Source organism: Trifolium pratense, linkage group LG3 (genome assembly GCF_020283565.1).
Source record: "Trifolium pratense cultivar HEN17-A07 linkage group LG3, ARS_RC_1.1, whole genome shotgun sequence".
NCBI classification, from domain to species: domain Eukaryota; kingdom Viridiplantae; phylum Streptophyta; class Magnoliopsida; order Fabales; family Fabaceae; genus Trifolium; species Trifolium pratense.
The window spans coordinates 3,834,869-3,850,539 of record NC_060061.1 but is presented as its reverse complement, the minus strand read 5'-3'; the positions used below and the strand labels follow the sequence as shown (position 1 = coordinate 3,850,539).

Genomic DNA, 15,671 nt, shown 5'->3' with positions numbered 1-15,671 from the left:
TGCTAATTTTTTTTTAAATTGAAAAAAGAAAAATATTTTGACTTTGAAGTTCTTTAGTTCCAAGTCACTTGACTATTTTATTTTAAAGTATTAAATGAACTTCTTCAAAAAAAAAATAAAAAAATACCGTTAGAAATTAATGCGTATATATTTTCTTAATTTTATTTTCCTTAATTTTCTCGATTTTCTCCATCTCTAACTTTTAATTCTTTTTTATCTCCTTTTTTTTTCTTTCTCATCACAAATCAATGACTAAGGTCCCGTTTGATAATACTTATTTTCTATTTTTTTAACTCTCTTTAAAAGAAATAAAAAAATAGAAAATTATATTTGATCATATTTCTCCTTCAAAAAATTCAAAAAATAAAGTAAATAAAATATAGTCAAACAGAGCCTGAAATTCTACTATTGTGTAAGTGTAACCGAGAGAATCTATTCTCGAAATTAACCACGAATATTTAGGGAGATTTAATTTAACCACGATGGATTAATTACCTTGGTGATGTAACTACCTCACCAACGACCAACCTATATATGAAAGAAAATTAGACATTAATAACACTGTGTTGCCATATTTACCCTCACAAAAAACCAAAATGCCACGAAACCTTCTTCTGATCTCAACAACAACAACTGTGTGCCGAAGCCGCCATTGACGACAACGAATCGGAGAACTTCATCTCCAGTGCCGTGGCGGTGTTGCTTCCAAACCGAAACTCACATCATCATCATCATCATATTCATAATTTCACAACAAGAAAAAAAAAAGAAAAAGATGATGACGTGTTCTTCGGATACGATCAACATCGCTGCAAGAACTCAGAAACTCGATGTTGATAATCGATTTTCACTTCGTATCTATTACAGAATCGCTGATAATATCCTCAAACAGGTATATATATATATATTTCAAATTTTCAATTCAATTCAATCCACCGACAATTTTTAGGGTTCTTTTTCATAAATAGTTTATTTAGCTTTGTATGAATTGTTGACTTATATATTGCAATTTTGAATACTCATAAATCATGAAATTAACTGTTGCATTTGAATTTGTATAGTGTAAGTGACAGTGTTAGGTTGTAGTATTAATCAAACTTCACATTAGTTTTAGAAATTGATAATATTATTCAAACATTTTACAGTACCTTCTTATTTATGGTTTTGAACTTAGAAGCTTTATAGTAGGTTAGCTCTTAAATATGCTACCGATAAGAAAAACAGTTGCGTTATTTGGACACATGATTTCCAATGTGCACAGATTTCACTATATATATAGTTTTCATGTTGTCGTATTCGGCTTTGCTAGTAGTATACAGTCATGTTATAGTATTTTCTGTAGCATCAGGTAAGTAATGATTCAGTCTTAATTGAACATGTTTTGTTCTTCTTCTTATTATACTACTAGTTGCATGTACTGACGTTTCATATGTTGATTCTCGCTCCTGAATTGATTGTAATTTAATTTTTTATATATGGAAATATTAATGTGGTAATATTTCCATTTTAAACAACGAAAATTCTCATTACTTGCTTTGTGAGGTTTCTTATATTCAAATGTTGAATTTGATATTGCAGGCTGATATCTTTCGTGCAGAGAAAAATATTGTTGATCTATATGTCATGCTCATGAGATTTTGTAGGTAATACAACAAGATAGCTGGTATTGTTATTTGATTCATAATACTCTGTACTGTCTGTAGTTTGTTTGTTTGTTTAAAATAGGTGGAATTTGTTATATTTCATATCTTTGTCATCAAATTCAAACTAAACTGAGGTTTTTTCCTCTTGGTTGGTGTTAGTTTGGTCTCTGAGACAATACCACGCCACCGAGATTATAGAACATCTCCACAGAGCAAGAAAGAATTATTAAGAAAGGTTAACTTTCTATTCTCTTCCCCAAATCAAATGATAACATGTTGCACATTCTTGGTTGTAATCTGATGTCTAGGTTCTTTCTTGCTATCACTATAGAAATTGTTAAATTCTGTGATTGAACTGGAGAAGTTGAAACCACTGGCACAACAGAAGATCAATGAGCTTAACAGCAGGAAACCATACCAACACAACGGGCGGGAAAATTTTCGTTCAAATTATTCAACTGATATTTCTCCTGTGAAAAAACAAACCATGACTAGTTACAATCAAATAAAGGTAAAATTTATTAGACAAATTAATCTGATGTATATCTGTTCTTTTAGTGGAACATATTTTTTACTATTTACGTGCTCTCTACTTCCCCTGAAGAAGTTTTGTATGAATTGTATTCATATGTTATTTTATACATGACCAGGCAGTCGGTCAAACTGCAGGAGAGTTTGTCTACCAAGGATCAAGGGCCCAACAGTTTCCTTATGTAAGGCCTGTGGAAGATAATATGAAAAGACTGTAAGTATTGGACTTGTCAGATATGAATGGCCTTCTTATGTTGGTCAATTCTGCATAAATTAATTCACTTGGTCTGCTAATAAGTTTGGTTATTTTCCACTTGTCATACGATGATACGAAGCTTCTCTTCTTATGGAAGTAGATACTGCCACGTGACTTCTTTGCTTGATAACCCTTTTACTATCTTTCTTATTGTAGATCTCTAACTTTCCTACCCCCAAAGGAAGAAACTCTCTCCAGACATTCTATTCTAGGTCCAAATGGGCTTAAAGGGCAGTGGCAACCTCCTACTTGTGATAAAGGGGTATGACAGTGTTTAGTTCTATCTTTATTTGACCCTAGAATGTGTTTAGTTGTATCTTTCAATGACTTTAAAAGATCATCCTCCTGACTGTACGTTCTCTTTGGATGTAGGTGAGGTATCCAACTATCATAGATCTGTCTCCGGTTGAAATTCCAAGGTTGTGGCTTATTTTAATTTTATTTATTTATTTACAACTATTTTCTTTTGTTGGCCTTTTAGTCATTTTAAATAAAAAAAAGTGATGTTCATCTCATCCCAACTTCTCAATAATTGTACCTCATTTGAAGAATTGTAAAAAATTATTTACTGCTAAAATTTTGAGGTACTACATTATGCACCTTTGAGCTGGTTTATCTATTTATTTATATATAGTAACTGCATCTCTCCTGTTGGATTCTCTATACAGCCTTCACCAATCCTTGCTTCAAAAAAACAGCCTTCAGCAATCCTTGGAAGATGGATCTCTGAATAAAAAAGAAAATAGCATTTCAGAACACAATGGATCCGATTTAGAATCTATTCATACCCAGAGCGAGGACTGTCAGGTCCAACATGTCGATGAAACTCCTTCGCTTATCTCTTTTGAAGAAACAGAAGACTCTGCTCCTATAAAAGTTATCAGACAGCCTTCTCCTCCACCTGTACTTGCTGAAGTACATGATTTAATGCCTACAGTATCACCTCATGTTGACGAGGCAGTATGTAAGACAGAGACTCCATCGTCAGATAGTTTTGTCCGTGGCGAGTCTCCTCTTCAATTACACATTGTGAGAGTCCAAAAAGCTTTTTATCATTAACTTTTAATGCAAGCTTCTTTTAGGTTCACTTCTGTTAGGAATAGCTCAGTTCATTTTGAGTATTCAGTTAGTTTTCTTACATACTTTCCATTCTCAAAATTTAATTGTTGGTATGACACGATTCCCTCTTTTCCTGATAATTGTTTCTGTTTGCAGTCAACTGCAATGATGGGGAGTTTTATGAAGCTTGCCAAGTCTAACACTAACAAAAATTTAGAGACTTGTGGTATCCTCGCAGGCTCGCTTGTAAGTGTACTTCACATTTTTTGTCTTCAGCAAGAATAGGTGTAAGACAAGTTGGAATGCTAAAATTAATTTATGCATCAAATGTAGAATTTTCTGTTCATATTATTTTTTTTCGGATGTTTGCATATTTACTTAGCTTAAAAACAAAAGTTAACCCATTGCTGGAATTGCTACAATAAAAAAGACATTTGAATATTTGGTTTCATGTCCATAGCTGCATTTTTTTGGACTTCCTCTCTTTGATCATTTGTGTTTTCATGCACGAGCTTGCTATGTTTCCGGTGTTTTTACATGCTAGGTTTTAAAGTTGTCACTGATGTGTTTTATCCTTGGATCTATCTCTCCCAGTCCTAGTGCATACTTCAACTGTGAGATATTGATTGTTCTCTTTGAAATTCAACTGATATGCAGAAAAACAGAAAATTTTATATTACAGCTCTAATAATCCCAAAGCAAGAGGCAACATCAAGTTCTGTAAGAACTCATTCATTATAACTTGAGCGATATATTTATTATGATTATTTGCTCTAAAAATGTTACATTTCTTTACTTCTTGAGCAGTGTCAAGCTACAAATGAAGAGGAAATATTTGAAGCCCAGGATAAGCGATCTCTTTTTCCCCTTGGGTGGATCCATGTGAGTTTTCAGTTTTCTGTCTGTGGGAACTGGTTATAGCTTTTTGAGTTTTTTTAAACCATTTGATGCTATTTGTCCAGATAAATTATCTATTTTGTACCATATTCGTAGGGATTTGCCTCCTATAAAGTGAGTAATCCTCTTTAAAGAGCGAAGGTAAGATATCTCAAACGTTGATGAGAAAATTAACTGTTGGTAGTACATGTGTGCATGCATATTAAATCACGGATGTTATCAACGGTTGACTTTCTCATTAATGATTGATATTTCTTACATTACCATCTAAAGTGAAAACTTACTTTAAAGGAAGCAAATCCATTTATAGGTCATACACATCATTCTATATCTGTCACAAGCCTTTGCACTACATCTCTGAGATTTCTTTCGAACAAATTTCATTCCGTTGCAAAGCCCTCTTGCCAACAAACGTCTATGTTAATTTTTGCAATTATGGAAAAGCAGGCTCTTGTAGAAAAGGTATAAGCTATAAACAAAATGAACCTGGAGTGATTTTAATAAATAGTGAACTGTGTTTCAAAGTTGACTGAGATAATACACTAGGAGTATATTGGACGGAGAATGTTTATGAATCGTTATATATAAGCTCCTGCATCCGAGAAATGTAAGGAAAATGAAATTTGAAAAGAAAGAGGAGTTTGGTAGAATTTAATCATGACGGCTGGAAAGAAAAGAAAAAGAAAAAGTCAAAACAATTAGTTATTTGAGAGCTATCCTTAAAAGGATATGCTATGGCAGTTCAAGTGATTGTGAGTTGTGACACAGAGAGCCATTCCTGGTTAGTACTTGTGGATCATTTCTGTGAGAGCAACAATGGAGAGTTTCGGTTTAGGAATGTTAAATCATGTGTGACGAACCTTTTGCACATTGGTCACAACCTTCCCGTGGTGGCTTTAAAGTTGTTTGCTTAAATGGATCAGCCTGAACTTCTGTGGCATTTGTGTTTTGAGGGTACAAATTGGGGTTTTGATTTTATTTCTTTCTATTGCCAAACTTTCAAACTGTTTGTTTTGTCACTATTTAATATTAGCAATAGACTCTTTCCAACATCCAGTTATTGGGTAATATTGCATGTGGACGTCATTGTTAAGGAGTGGGTCCATGCTACTTAGTGCGGCCCACAAGATTTCACGTAATAGTAAATGGTGTTGAAAAGAAAATTAAAGTGTGTTTTACTTGTTAGCATTCCTCTGTTCATTAGTATCATATCAAAATTTATTATTTTTAATATGTTATTCTTCCCATGTTCATGCTGCAATACTGACGTATATAATTCTGAATTGCCAGACACACCCTACACAATCTTGTTTCATGTCATCAATTGATGTACACACCCATTACTCATATCAGGTGAGTTCAAGAGAGGTTATTAAATTTTAGCTGAGATTGTTATTCATTGATGTTGTTTGCCTTAGACTTTGAGATGTATTTTTTGTGCTATTGGTTATTCATTGATGTCGTTTGCCTTAGACTTTGAGATGTATTTTTTGTGCTGTTGGTTATGAGCATGAGCAAATGGTAGAAGACTAGAGAATATCTACTGCTGGATGTGTTATTCATAGACCAAATTTCTAGCTCTGTTTTACAATTTAATGACCAACAACTAGTCATCCTAGATTCAGTTTTCAATCTTCATTTATTTGTCAAACACTTATTTGAGAGTTTAATATACAATGTAGAAGTTTAAACTATATCTGAAATTCCATTTCTTCAGTGTACCTTGCTTTATGATCGATCTCTTAGAAATTTGGTGATTTTGTTAAAAATTTGTTTCTTCTATCATTTCTGTTAAAGATGAGGCTATGTATGATGCACTTGAGGCCTGTCAGTATCAAGCTGATTAGTTTTGGCATTTCTTTGCATTTGACTTTTAATCCCATGTGAATTCTTGTCTCTATAGATTATGCTGCCAGAAGCTGTTGCAATAGTCATGGCACCAACAGACAGTTCAAGGTAACATCAATTCTCGAATATGTCTTCATAGAGAATTAGAAAAGAAAGCATATTCATACCATATATAAGTTAGTGAGAGTAAATTTCATGAACTATCAAACGAGACTGCTTTAAACTATTCGGTAGTGGCTATTTATACTAGCCAGTTGATATTTTATTCATAATAATAATCACATTTGTTTGAATCCTAGGACTCCTCATTGCCAGGTGATATGTAATCTCACTTTAAAAAGGCCGATGGCTTGTTGTAGTTAGCGTATGAATGGCGAGAGTCTACCCTCATCCTGTACTTTCATGTAGCAAAAAGAAAAGAAGGAAATTGACGGCTAATAATGTAGGAAGCACAATAAAAGATATGTTAAACCTAGGCAAACAAGTAGAGAATCCTCTATAGAATAACTGTAACCCATATAGACATGTTTATAGAACTCTGATTCTATGCTAATTCTCTAATCTTTCAATACGACCCTTGTTCAGAAATGAACTCTCTAAAACGTTCACTATGAAAGGGCATACAAAATGAGTATAAAAACATTACTATAAATGGCTCACCTATTTGTTCTTCTACATTAGCACTTTTACTACAATTCTCGCCCCTCTAAAAAGAAATTGGCTAGAACATTCATAGATACACATAAATAATGTTCTGAATTCTGGTGCTTAAAGATTGTCTATTTTGGAATAACTTGTTTCTATTTACATGTACCAGAACCCATGGTATTTTTCGGCTGACAACTCCCGGTGGCATGTCGGTCATTAGACAATGCCAGCAACGTGGCTTTCATCCACACGATCAGCCTCCAGGTGGTGGTCCCATTTATGATACATGTACAGATGTTTTCTTGAACCCAGATCTAAAATTTGATGTCATTGATCTTCGATAATAAAAGTGTTTTTTTTGTCTCTGGATGGGTAAAAATCTAGTCATTGAATTGTTCATATTACCATACTTTCTAAGATATATAAGTTTTACCATTTATCCAGCCATAGACATCATAATTTAGATCATGTCGGCTGTAATTGTGGCTGTAATTGTAAAAGAAGAAACGTTGCTCATGGACTGTTTGTTTATTCTTGGCTTCTACAGCTCTACTTATTTTGTAACTATTCACCAATGGCATTTTTGCCATTGTTCTGATCTGTATTGCATCCAGGAGATTTGGTGAAATCCTTCTTGTGATCATTGTTATTATTGCCTTGTGGTGAGTATCATATCATATATATCATAAAAGAAACTCAAGTTCCCCTAAATATTCAGTGTGATTCTCACTAAACACAATTAACTCAGATATTTATACTTCAGAGATATTTTACTCTCTTCATTAAAATTAAAATAATTTTCAAACCAGTTTGATGAGCTGATCAAACCGACTAAGATATAAGGTAATTTCTCAATCTGCCCCCTGCTACTACTCCTTCTCTCTCCTGCAACAGGAAGAAACAAAACTGATAACATCGCACTCCTTCTTGCTTAAAAAAAACACATTGCACTCCTTCTCCTTCATGCTTAACGATAAAGAAATTAACAATTTTAACTATTAAAAAAATTTAAAATATTTATCATACACAAAAAATTTGTTCTTGATAACACAATTTTAAAAAAAAAAATGAATATACACATAAGTTAATATCATAAAAAGAAAGAATTATTTTATAAAAAGTTATTTGATGATATAAAAAGAAATTTGGCAATATGTCGATGTCGTAATTAATATAAGCTCTCAATATACTTACATGGGCCTATGGCTTAGCATAGCTCAGACCAATATATTTTTATAAGTCTATTTAGTTAAATAGATCAGGCGGCAGGTCATTAAAAAAGTATTTTAGCCTACTAGGCAGACCTATTTAAGTTAATATGAATAATATTTTTATTACTATAATTATTTATATATTAAAATTTGTACTTTGATTAAGTTATAAATTTATTAACTTTTTCAGTCGCTTAAGTTTATTAATCTACATAAGTTTTTTACATATATAAATGTATTTTTATAAACTAGAATTGAAATATGATGACATAGTAAAAATATGACGTTTATGATAAGATTAAAATTTATCACATGATGTGAGTTGTTGCGGTTAAAGTCTCACTCTAAAACACTTTTGCAATAGCTACTACTCCTTTCTCCTTCAATAGGAAGAAACAAAATTCATAACATTGCACTCCTTCTTGCTTAAAAAAAACACAGGGCACTCCTTCTCCTTCATGTTTAACGATAAATAAATTAACAATTTTAACTATTAAAAAAATTTAAAATATTTATCATACACATAAAATTTATTCTTGATAAAACAATTTAAAAAAAACGAATATACACATAAGTTAATAATATAAAAGAAAGAATTATTTTATAAAAAGTTATTTGATAATATAAAAAGAAATTTGGCAATATGTCGATGTCGTAATTAATATAAGCTCTCAATATACTTACATGGGCCTATGGCTTAGCATAGCCTCATGCCAAGATATTTTTATAAGTCTATTTAGTTAAATAGATCAGGTTGCAGTCCATTAAAAAAACATTTAACCTACTAGACCGACCTATTTAAGTTAATATGAATAATATTTTACTACTATAATTATTTATATATTAAAATTTGTACTCTGATTAAATTATAAATTTATTAACTTTTCCAGTAGCTTAAGTTTATTAATCTACATATGTTTTTCACATATATAAATGTATTTTTATAAACTAGAATTGAAATATGATGACATATATAGTAAAAATATGACTTTTATGATAAGATTAAAATTTCTCACATGATGTGAGTTGTTGCGGTTAAAGTCTCACTCTAAAACACTTTTGCAGTAGCTACTACTCCTCTCTCCTGCAACAGGAAGAAACAAAACTGATAACATCACACTCCTTCTTGCTTAAAAAAAACACAGTGCACTCTTTCTCATTCATGCTTAACGATAAATAAATTAACAATTTTAACTATTAAAAAATTTAAAATATTTATCATACACAGAAAATTTGTTCTTGATAAAACAATTTTAAAAAAAAACGAATATACACATAAGTTAATAATATAAAAAGAAATAATTATTTTATAAAAAGTTATTTGATAATATAAAAAGAAATTTGGCAATATGTCGATGTCGTAATTAATATAAGCCCTCGATATACCTACAGGGGCTATGGCCTAGCATAGACTCAGGCCAAGATATTTTTATAAGTCTATTTAGTTAAATAGGTCAGGTTGCAGGCCATTAAAATCTTTTAATCTACTAGGCCGATCTATTTAAGTTAATATGAATAATATTTTTACTACTATAATTATTGGGTCTTGTTAACATGTGCCCTTAGGGCACATGTTAAGATATACCAAAATAGAAATTCATCATTTAATGATACAAGAAATTTAATGCTTCAAAAGTCAAAATGCACAAATTAGCATTTAATAATTTCTATTTTTGCTTTCTTAACATGTGCCTTAAGGGCACAAGTTAACATTCTCCATAATTATTTACATATTAAATTTTGTACTCTGATTAAATTATAAATTTATTAACTTTTTGAGTAGTTTAAGTTTATTAATCTACATAAGTTTTTCACATATATATAAATGTATTATTATAAACTAGAATTGAATTATGATGACATATATAGTTAAAATATGACTTTTTATTATAAGATTAAAATTTATCACATGATGTGAGTTGTTGCGGTTAAAGTCTCACTCCTCTCTCTTGCAACAAGAAGAAACAAAATTGGTAACATCGCACTCCTTCTTGCTTATAAAAAAACACATCGCACCCATTCTCCTTCATGTTTAACGATAAAGAAATTAACAATTTCAACTATTAAAAAAATTTAAAATGATCATATTTATCAGTAAAGCAACAATATTTTGAATTTTTGTTTCAGTGATACGCTTTTTAATAAAGTAATTAAATTGATCGTTGTGTCAATTAATTATAACACAACAATTTAAATCAACTAATTCTTTCTATTTATAAAATTAATTTCGTTGAAACCAACTTTTTAACGCGCCGAAGGCGCGTGCAACGCACCGAAGACCCCTTACGACCTAACGCCCCGACGCAATATAACGCGGCGAAGACGCGTCCCGTGCGTACGCACGGGTTTGTACCTAGTACTTATGATAAAATAACACCAGACTTGGAAAGAATAACTAATGAAAAATAAACTTTGTAAAAAAAATAAAATATAAAAATTATCAACACAAAATTGGCATCTAAATCGAAAATAATATTCTTGATATTTAGATCCATCATAACAAACAAGTTTGATATAGACCATAAGTTTTCCCTTCATGAACAGTTAAGCAGGGTGAGGATCAAATATCAACTGCAGAGATTTTTTTTTTTAATGGCTAACTACAGAAATAACTTTTTCCTTCTCTTTTCAATTTAAGGTATCAAAATTTGAACAATTTCCTTACATTTGTGTACAATCCCTAACTAGGAACTATATAAATCAATACATTTTTTGTTTCAAAAAAATAAATTCAATGCATTTCCTTAACCAACTTCCTAAAACAACGACGAAATTTCAAATTTTTTTAGCTATTTGGTATTCTCTCATAGAAAAGCAAGCTAGCCTCGGCAGAAAGAACATCTTCCACTGAAACAGAACGCACTTGAGAATCTGAAACACAAAACCAGCTCATTGAATGTTGATCACCAGAGACATCTGAGGACTCCGATCTCACACATCTGTAAACAGTGTAATGCCCTCCTCCTGCTCTTCCAAAATGTTCCACAACAGAAACAAGTTGATACAAACATGTATCTTGAGAATCTGAATTACAAGAAGCATCCACCTGTATAAACCACAATATGTAAGAACTCAAAAAGAATGCAAGGATATACAGGATTTCATGGTTCAATGTAAAATGAATGCATATATACAGAAAATTTTGACCAACCGTGTCAATGGATTGCGACTGTGTGTTTGAGTGAGTGTTTTCTGAAGAGCTAGAACAGGGAAATTCATTAAGAAGTGCCTGTCTACTAGTAGAGGAGATAACTACATCATCAATAAGAGCATCTGCATCGATCTGCTCTTTCGATTCTCCATAAATGCCACTGAATCTGATCGTTCTTATCTCAGAATGCAGGTTGCTATGGTTTGGCAAAGAGTTTATTCTGTTATACTGCGGATTTAATGGCAGACTTTGTACATCTTCTTTCTGTATATTTACTCCTGGTCTAGTTGTCATGAATGAGGACACGTCCAAAGTCAATGGAAAAGAAATATGGCCCTGCATCACCATCATCAAGACAAAAAAGTAATTCAGCAAAACTCAATGAAAATTAATATACTACTCTGTTATTAAAAAAAAGAAAAATCATACAAAATTTATGCAGGTCTAAAATATTAGTCAAGTTTATATAACCCATTTAAAATGAAGCCGTAAAAGAATGGAAGATTCAATACATTAGAAATTACCTGTAGTTTAAATGATTCTCCAAAATTATTCATGTGAACTCTTTTCAGCTGGATGCATAAAATCTGTCACCAGACAATTAAATGTTTCAGTAGTTCAGAGATTGAACAACAAAAGAACAGCTATACATGCGAAAATTAGAGATGCCAGATAACACAAATTAGACATACCCTTGGACTTCGAGCAATACTTAGCTGCTTCAAAGCACGTGAAAACCTATTTAACCATGGTAGATTTTCAAGATTATAAGTTTTTCGGCACTCACAGAATTCTTCATCAGAACATCTCTTAAGTTTTCCGAGTTCTACCTGAGTAACAAGGGCAAAAAATTCACAACTTGGCAACATCAAGAACAGTCAATTGGTAGAGTCAGCAACGAACATCTGCATACCCCTCAGCTATCTTCATTTATATCTAAATAAATAAATAGAAGAATGACACGGGGATAACCTTGTTTCCTTCCATCAAGGTAAGATACTTGATTGCAGCATTATGCCAACAGTGGCTGCAGTGGTAGTTTTCAATGTGTTCAGCTACAATGAACTGCTTCAGGCAATCCACAAGTGTACAACCAACTCTCTGCAACCACTCAAAATTAATAGAGTTACAGTAGGCATGTGGCACATCAACCATCATAGTGAAACTTTCAATATAAGTGACATTAATTTTAAAACTTACTATAGTGTAACTATTACTAAGCACGGGTGAAAGAGGCAAACAATCAAAACTTTCAAATTTATTTGAGATCTGCAAAATGAACAAATATAAAGTTAAAAGATATTAAAAATATACTGATAAAGGAAACATTATCAGAATCAAATTAAAAATAAAGAAAGATATTATCATTAAAAACCAGAATAAATAATTATATAAAACAAAATTGCTATTAAGAAATTGTGAAATCAGCAGCCTGTCATGATAAAAGAAAAGCTATTAACATAGATGTTGCATGCCTCACACAGACCACGGACATGGACCAACCAAAAAACATACTATGGGGTATTAGTAACTTGGTTTGCATGTTTGGAGTATTTATGTGAGATGAATTTAGTCATTTTAGTATCCTGCAGGCAACAATACGTCTTGTCATCATGTCAACTAATGTTGTGACCTTAGGATTTATACTTTGTACCATTATCATTATTAAATCTATCATAAAACAAAATCAAATTAGACATTTTTCCTCAGATTCAGAAACCAAAGTCATGCCATCCTAATCCTATAGCCAGATTCCTATATTTATAATAATTGCTAGCCATTTTCAAATTACTAACCTTAATTCTACCAAGATGTTTTAGCAAGTGACTGTAATTTTACCCTACAACTTTTTACTTCCAAATGCAACAGTAGAAACCAAAATACGTCAATAAAAACATCAAACTGAACAATAGTCCTCCTGATAGCCAGTTATAGAATGATTTCAAACATAATGCATGTCAGTGCGAGATGCATAATTGAGCGCATAGTTTTTTTTTATGAAGGCAGTCTTTAATTACAAACAAGAACCAGGGAGTATATCTGCATTTTTAACTAACAAGGAAAAGTTCGTTAGATTCAATAGATTGCACTGAGGAAATTCTCCTGTACCTGGGACGAACAGCTTTGACAAGTTAAGCTGCTATTAAGAATCCCATCAAAGGGTCCAAGGAAGAGGCGCTGCCATCTTTCTGGCTCACTTTGCCACTCCGTCTGTATTGGAGTAAGAATTCTATTATTAGAAGCAAAAATGTCTGCTAAAGAACTTATCTTTGGAGCATAACAACCTCCAGATTCTTCTCTCAAAGAGGACATTAGGTGAACAAACGCTTCAGCAGCATCCTATAAAAACCAACAATCAAACAAACTAAGCACAATGCAGAAAGAGAACTAAAACACCAAGCTAAATGACAAAAGAAGCATAACTCTACCTGCTGGCTCGTCAGATCAAAATCTGGAATGTAGCTGGACATAGCATGCATCAACTTTGTCGGACTCAATATAACCTTTTCGGTACTAACTGAGCTCAGCTCTGCACACACAGATAACATTACACTATTACAATTTATAAGAGAATATAAAAGTGATTCACCCGTGCTTGATACAAATATCAAGTAGTAAACTTTTAGAGAAAAATGAGAGAATCAGATTTCATTGATCTCAACCAAAAGAAAGTAAAATGTACACAAATCAAGTTACATACATGCCCATTTAGAACGGGAGAACAGAAAATTGAAAAGCAAAAACAACTTCAAACTACTTTCTAACCATTAACTGACACAACCAAATTGATAGTCAATAAATGATTTTGACTAAGAGTCTATTTGCATATTTGAGCTTATCTAGTGACATATGCACTTGTGACTTGTGAGACTATTTGGGAGAACTTACCGAAACGACTTATGACATTTCCATAAGTTGTGTTCAGCTTATCTCCATAAGCTCTCCAAAATAGCTTATGAAAACAGTTTGAGTTTATTTTATCTTTCCTTGTTGAAATAGCTTATACATAAGCACCTATGCTATAACTGGTTATTTATCCAAACATGAGCTTAATAATAAAACCAAATCAGAAAATTGATCCAACTCGGTAAACTCGACATAACATATATTGATCACAATTATCTCAATGCACAAGTAAGTCACAACCTTGTAATAATGAAGCCAGAGAAGATATAAGAGGCATATTTTCAACGAGTTGTTCATCAGTCTCATATTCAGCAATAACATTGTCAAGAAAACTCTGAAAGCAAACACAACTAGCAAGAGCCTGCAAAAAAAAGAACACATCAACACACAATTGAAAAATCAAGAAAAAATGAATGAATCTATGGCGGCGATAAAGTGAACCTGCAAAACGACGTTGAGGAAACAATTATTTGCGAGATTTTGCAAACCGGGAATCAAAATCGGTTTCTCGGAATCGGTAATGAAAAGCCGGGAATCAAAACCTGAGAAGCTAATAATTCGTTTGGATGATTTGATTTCTTTGAAAGCTATTGTGATAACAGCAATGGTTGCAATGGTAGGAAGTGCTAAGCGAATTGTAGAGGATAGTGTCAATTTAGAGTTACCGTCTTCTTCATATCCATATTTTGCTTGGCGGGGGAACCCTGATTTTGAGTTCAGGTTTTCACTACTTCGTCGTGTGCATTGTGCTTTTACGGTCTGTTTGGAACAGATGATTTTGGAAAGATAGAAAGAGGGAATCCCCCGGACTTTGCCACCGAAACCATATTCAGTAAAAAAATAATATAAATGAGTTTATAGCGGATGAATTTATAAAGAATGAAATGGTTAAATTAATGGTTAAATTAACTTATAACTTTATAGTATTTGATAAGCTAACTGATTAAGTTTGTAGTATTTGATAAATTAATGGTTAAATTAACTTATAACTTTATAAGTATGAAATGATATAAAAAATATATATTTAATTAATATTTAATTTTTAAAAATAAGATGACAGAGGTAAAATTGGAATAAAAATGATAAATTATAAGCTCATAAACTACTTGAAATGACGTTTGAAAAATAAAATAAGTTATAAGCTCTTTTTGGAAAACGTTTACCAAACAGGTTTTCTTTTTCGATAGAAAAATTGAAACTATTTTTCCAAAAATAATGTTGGGAATTTTTTTTCAAAAAAACTTTGCTATTTTTTCCCAAAAAAAAAATTAAATTTTTTTATGGGAATTATTTTTTTCTGAAGAATGATTTGGAGATTTCGAGAACTTTTTTTCTAAAAAAAATGGAAAAGAAAATTTGATTGAGAATACAATATGGCTCAAAAACACTTATAAAAATGACTTGTATACCAACAATGAATCGATTTAAGTGGTAAGGATCTTGGTACTAAAAAATTGTACATTTTAAATATTAAAAATTGTAAAATATTGAATTCCAACAAAACTTCTAAATATAGGCAT

At 31.8% G+C, this 15,671-nt stretch overlaps 2 protein-coding genes across 3 annotated transcripts; one reads left to right on the top strand and one right to left on the bottom strand.

The window, feature by feature from the left end:
• The first annotated feature begins 553 nt into the window (after nt 1–553).
• On the top strand, nt 554–7,531 carry LOC123913731 (AMSH-like ubiquitin thioesterase 1). The gene is made up of 14 exons (XM_045964566.1): nt 554–892; nt 1,579–1,643; nt 1,803–1,878; nt 1,975–2,154; nt 2,294–2,388; nt 2,587–2,692; nt 2,803–2,849; nt 3,099–3,459; nt 3,646–3,735; nt 4,147–4,209; nt 4,297–4,371; nt 5,677–5,739; nt 6,290–6,342; nt 7,052–7,531. Exons 1-14 carry the CDS (start codon nt 776–778, stop codon nt 7,224–7,226), a joined length of 1,566 nt encoding a protein of 521 aa, XP_045820522.1. The 5' UTR covers nt 554–775; the 3' UTR covers nt 7,227–7,531.
• Nucleotides 7,532–10,648: 3,117 nt separating this feature from the next.
• Nucleotides 10,649–14,905, bottom strand: LOC123915876 (ubiquitin carboxyl-terminal hydrolase 27-like). 2 transcript variants are annotated; one of them, XM_045967149.1, is made up of 10 exons: nt 14,593–14,905; nt 14,392–14,512; nt 13,674–13,774; nt 13,354–13,584; nt 12,445–12,513; nt 12,217–12,345; nt 11,937–12,074; nt 11,769–11,831; nt 11,245–11,580; nt 10,650–11,139 (listed from the first exon to the last, which is right to left on the bottom strand). In XM_045967149.1, the coding sequence occupies exons 2-10, from the start codon at nt 14,426–14,428 to the stop codon at nt 10,879–10,881; spliced, it is 1,365 nt and encodes a 454-aa protein (XP_045823105.1). In that variant the 5' UTR covers nt 14,429–14,512; nt 14,593–14,905; the 3' UTR covers nt 10,650–10,878. The 2 variants fall into 2 exon arrangements, with proteins under 2 accessions (XP_045823104.1, XP_045823105.1); XM_045967148.1 differs by lacking the exon at nt 14,593–14,905 and having other exon boundaries at nt 10,649–11,580; nt 14,392–14,514.
• Between the last annotated feature and the right edge of the window lie 766 nt (nt 14,906–15,671).

Coding starts and splice junctions, on each gene's coding strand:
- LOC123913731 (XM_045964566.1), top strand. CDS start 776: ATGATGACGTGTTCTTCGGATACGATCAACATCGCTGCAAGAACTCAG. Junction 2,155..2,293: donor CTAGTTACAATCAAATAAAG/GTAAAATTTATT, acceptor ATACATGACCAG/GCAGTCGGTCAAACTGCAGG. Junction 3,460..3,645: donor CTCCTCTTCAATTACACATT/GTGAGAGTCCAA, acceptor TTCTGTTTGCAG/TCAACTGCAATGATGGGGAG.
- LOC123915876 (XM_045967148.1), bottom strand. CDS start 14,428: ATGCCTCTTATATCTTCTCTGGCTTCATTATTACAAG. Junction 12,075..12,216: donor CCTTGATGGAAGGAAACAAG/GTTATCCCCGTG, acceptor CTTGTTACTCAG/GTAGAACTCGGAAAACTTAA. Junction 11,581..11,768: donor GAGAATCATTTAAACTACAG/GTAATTTCTAAT, acceptor ATGGTGATGCAG/GGCCATATTTCTTTTCCATT.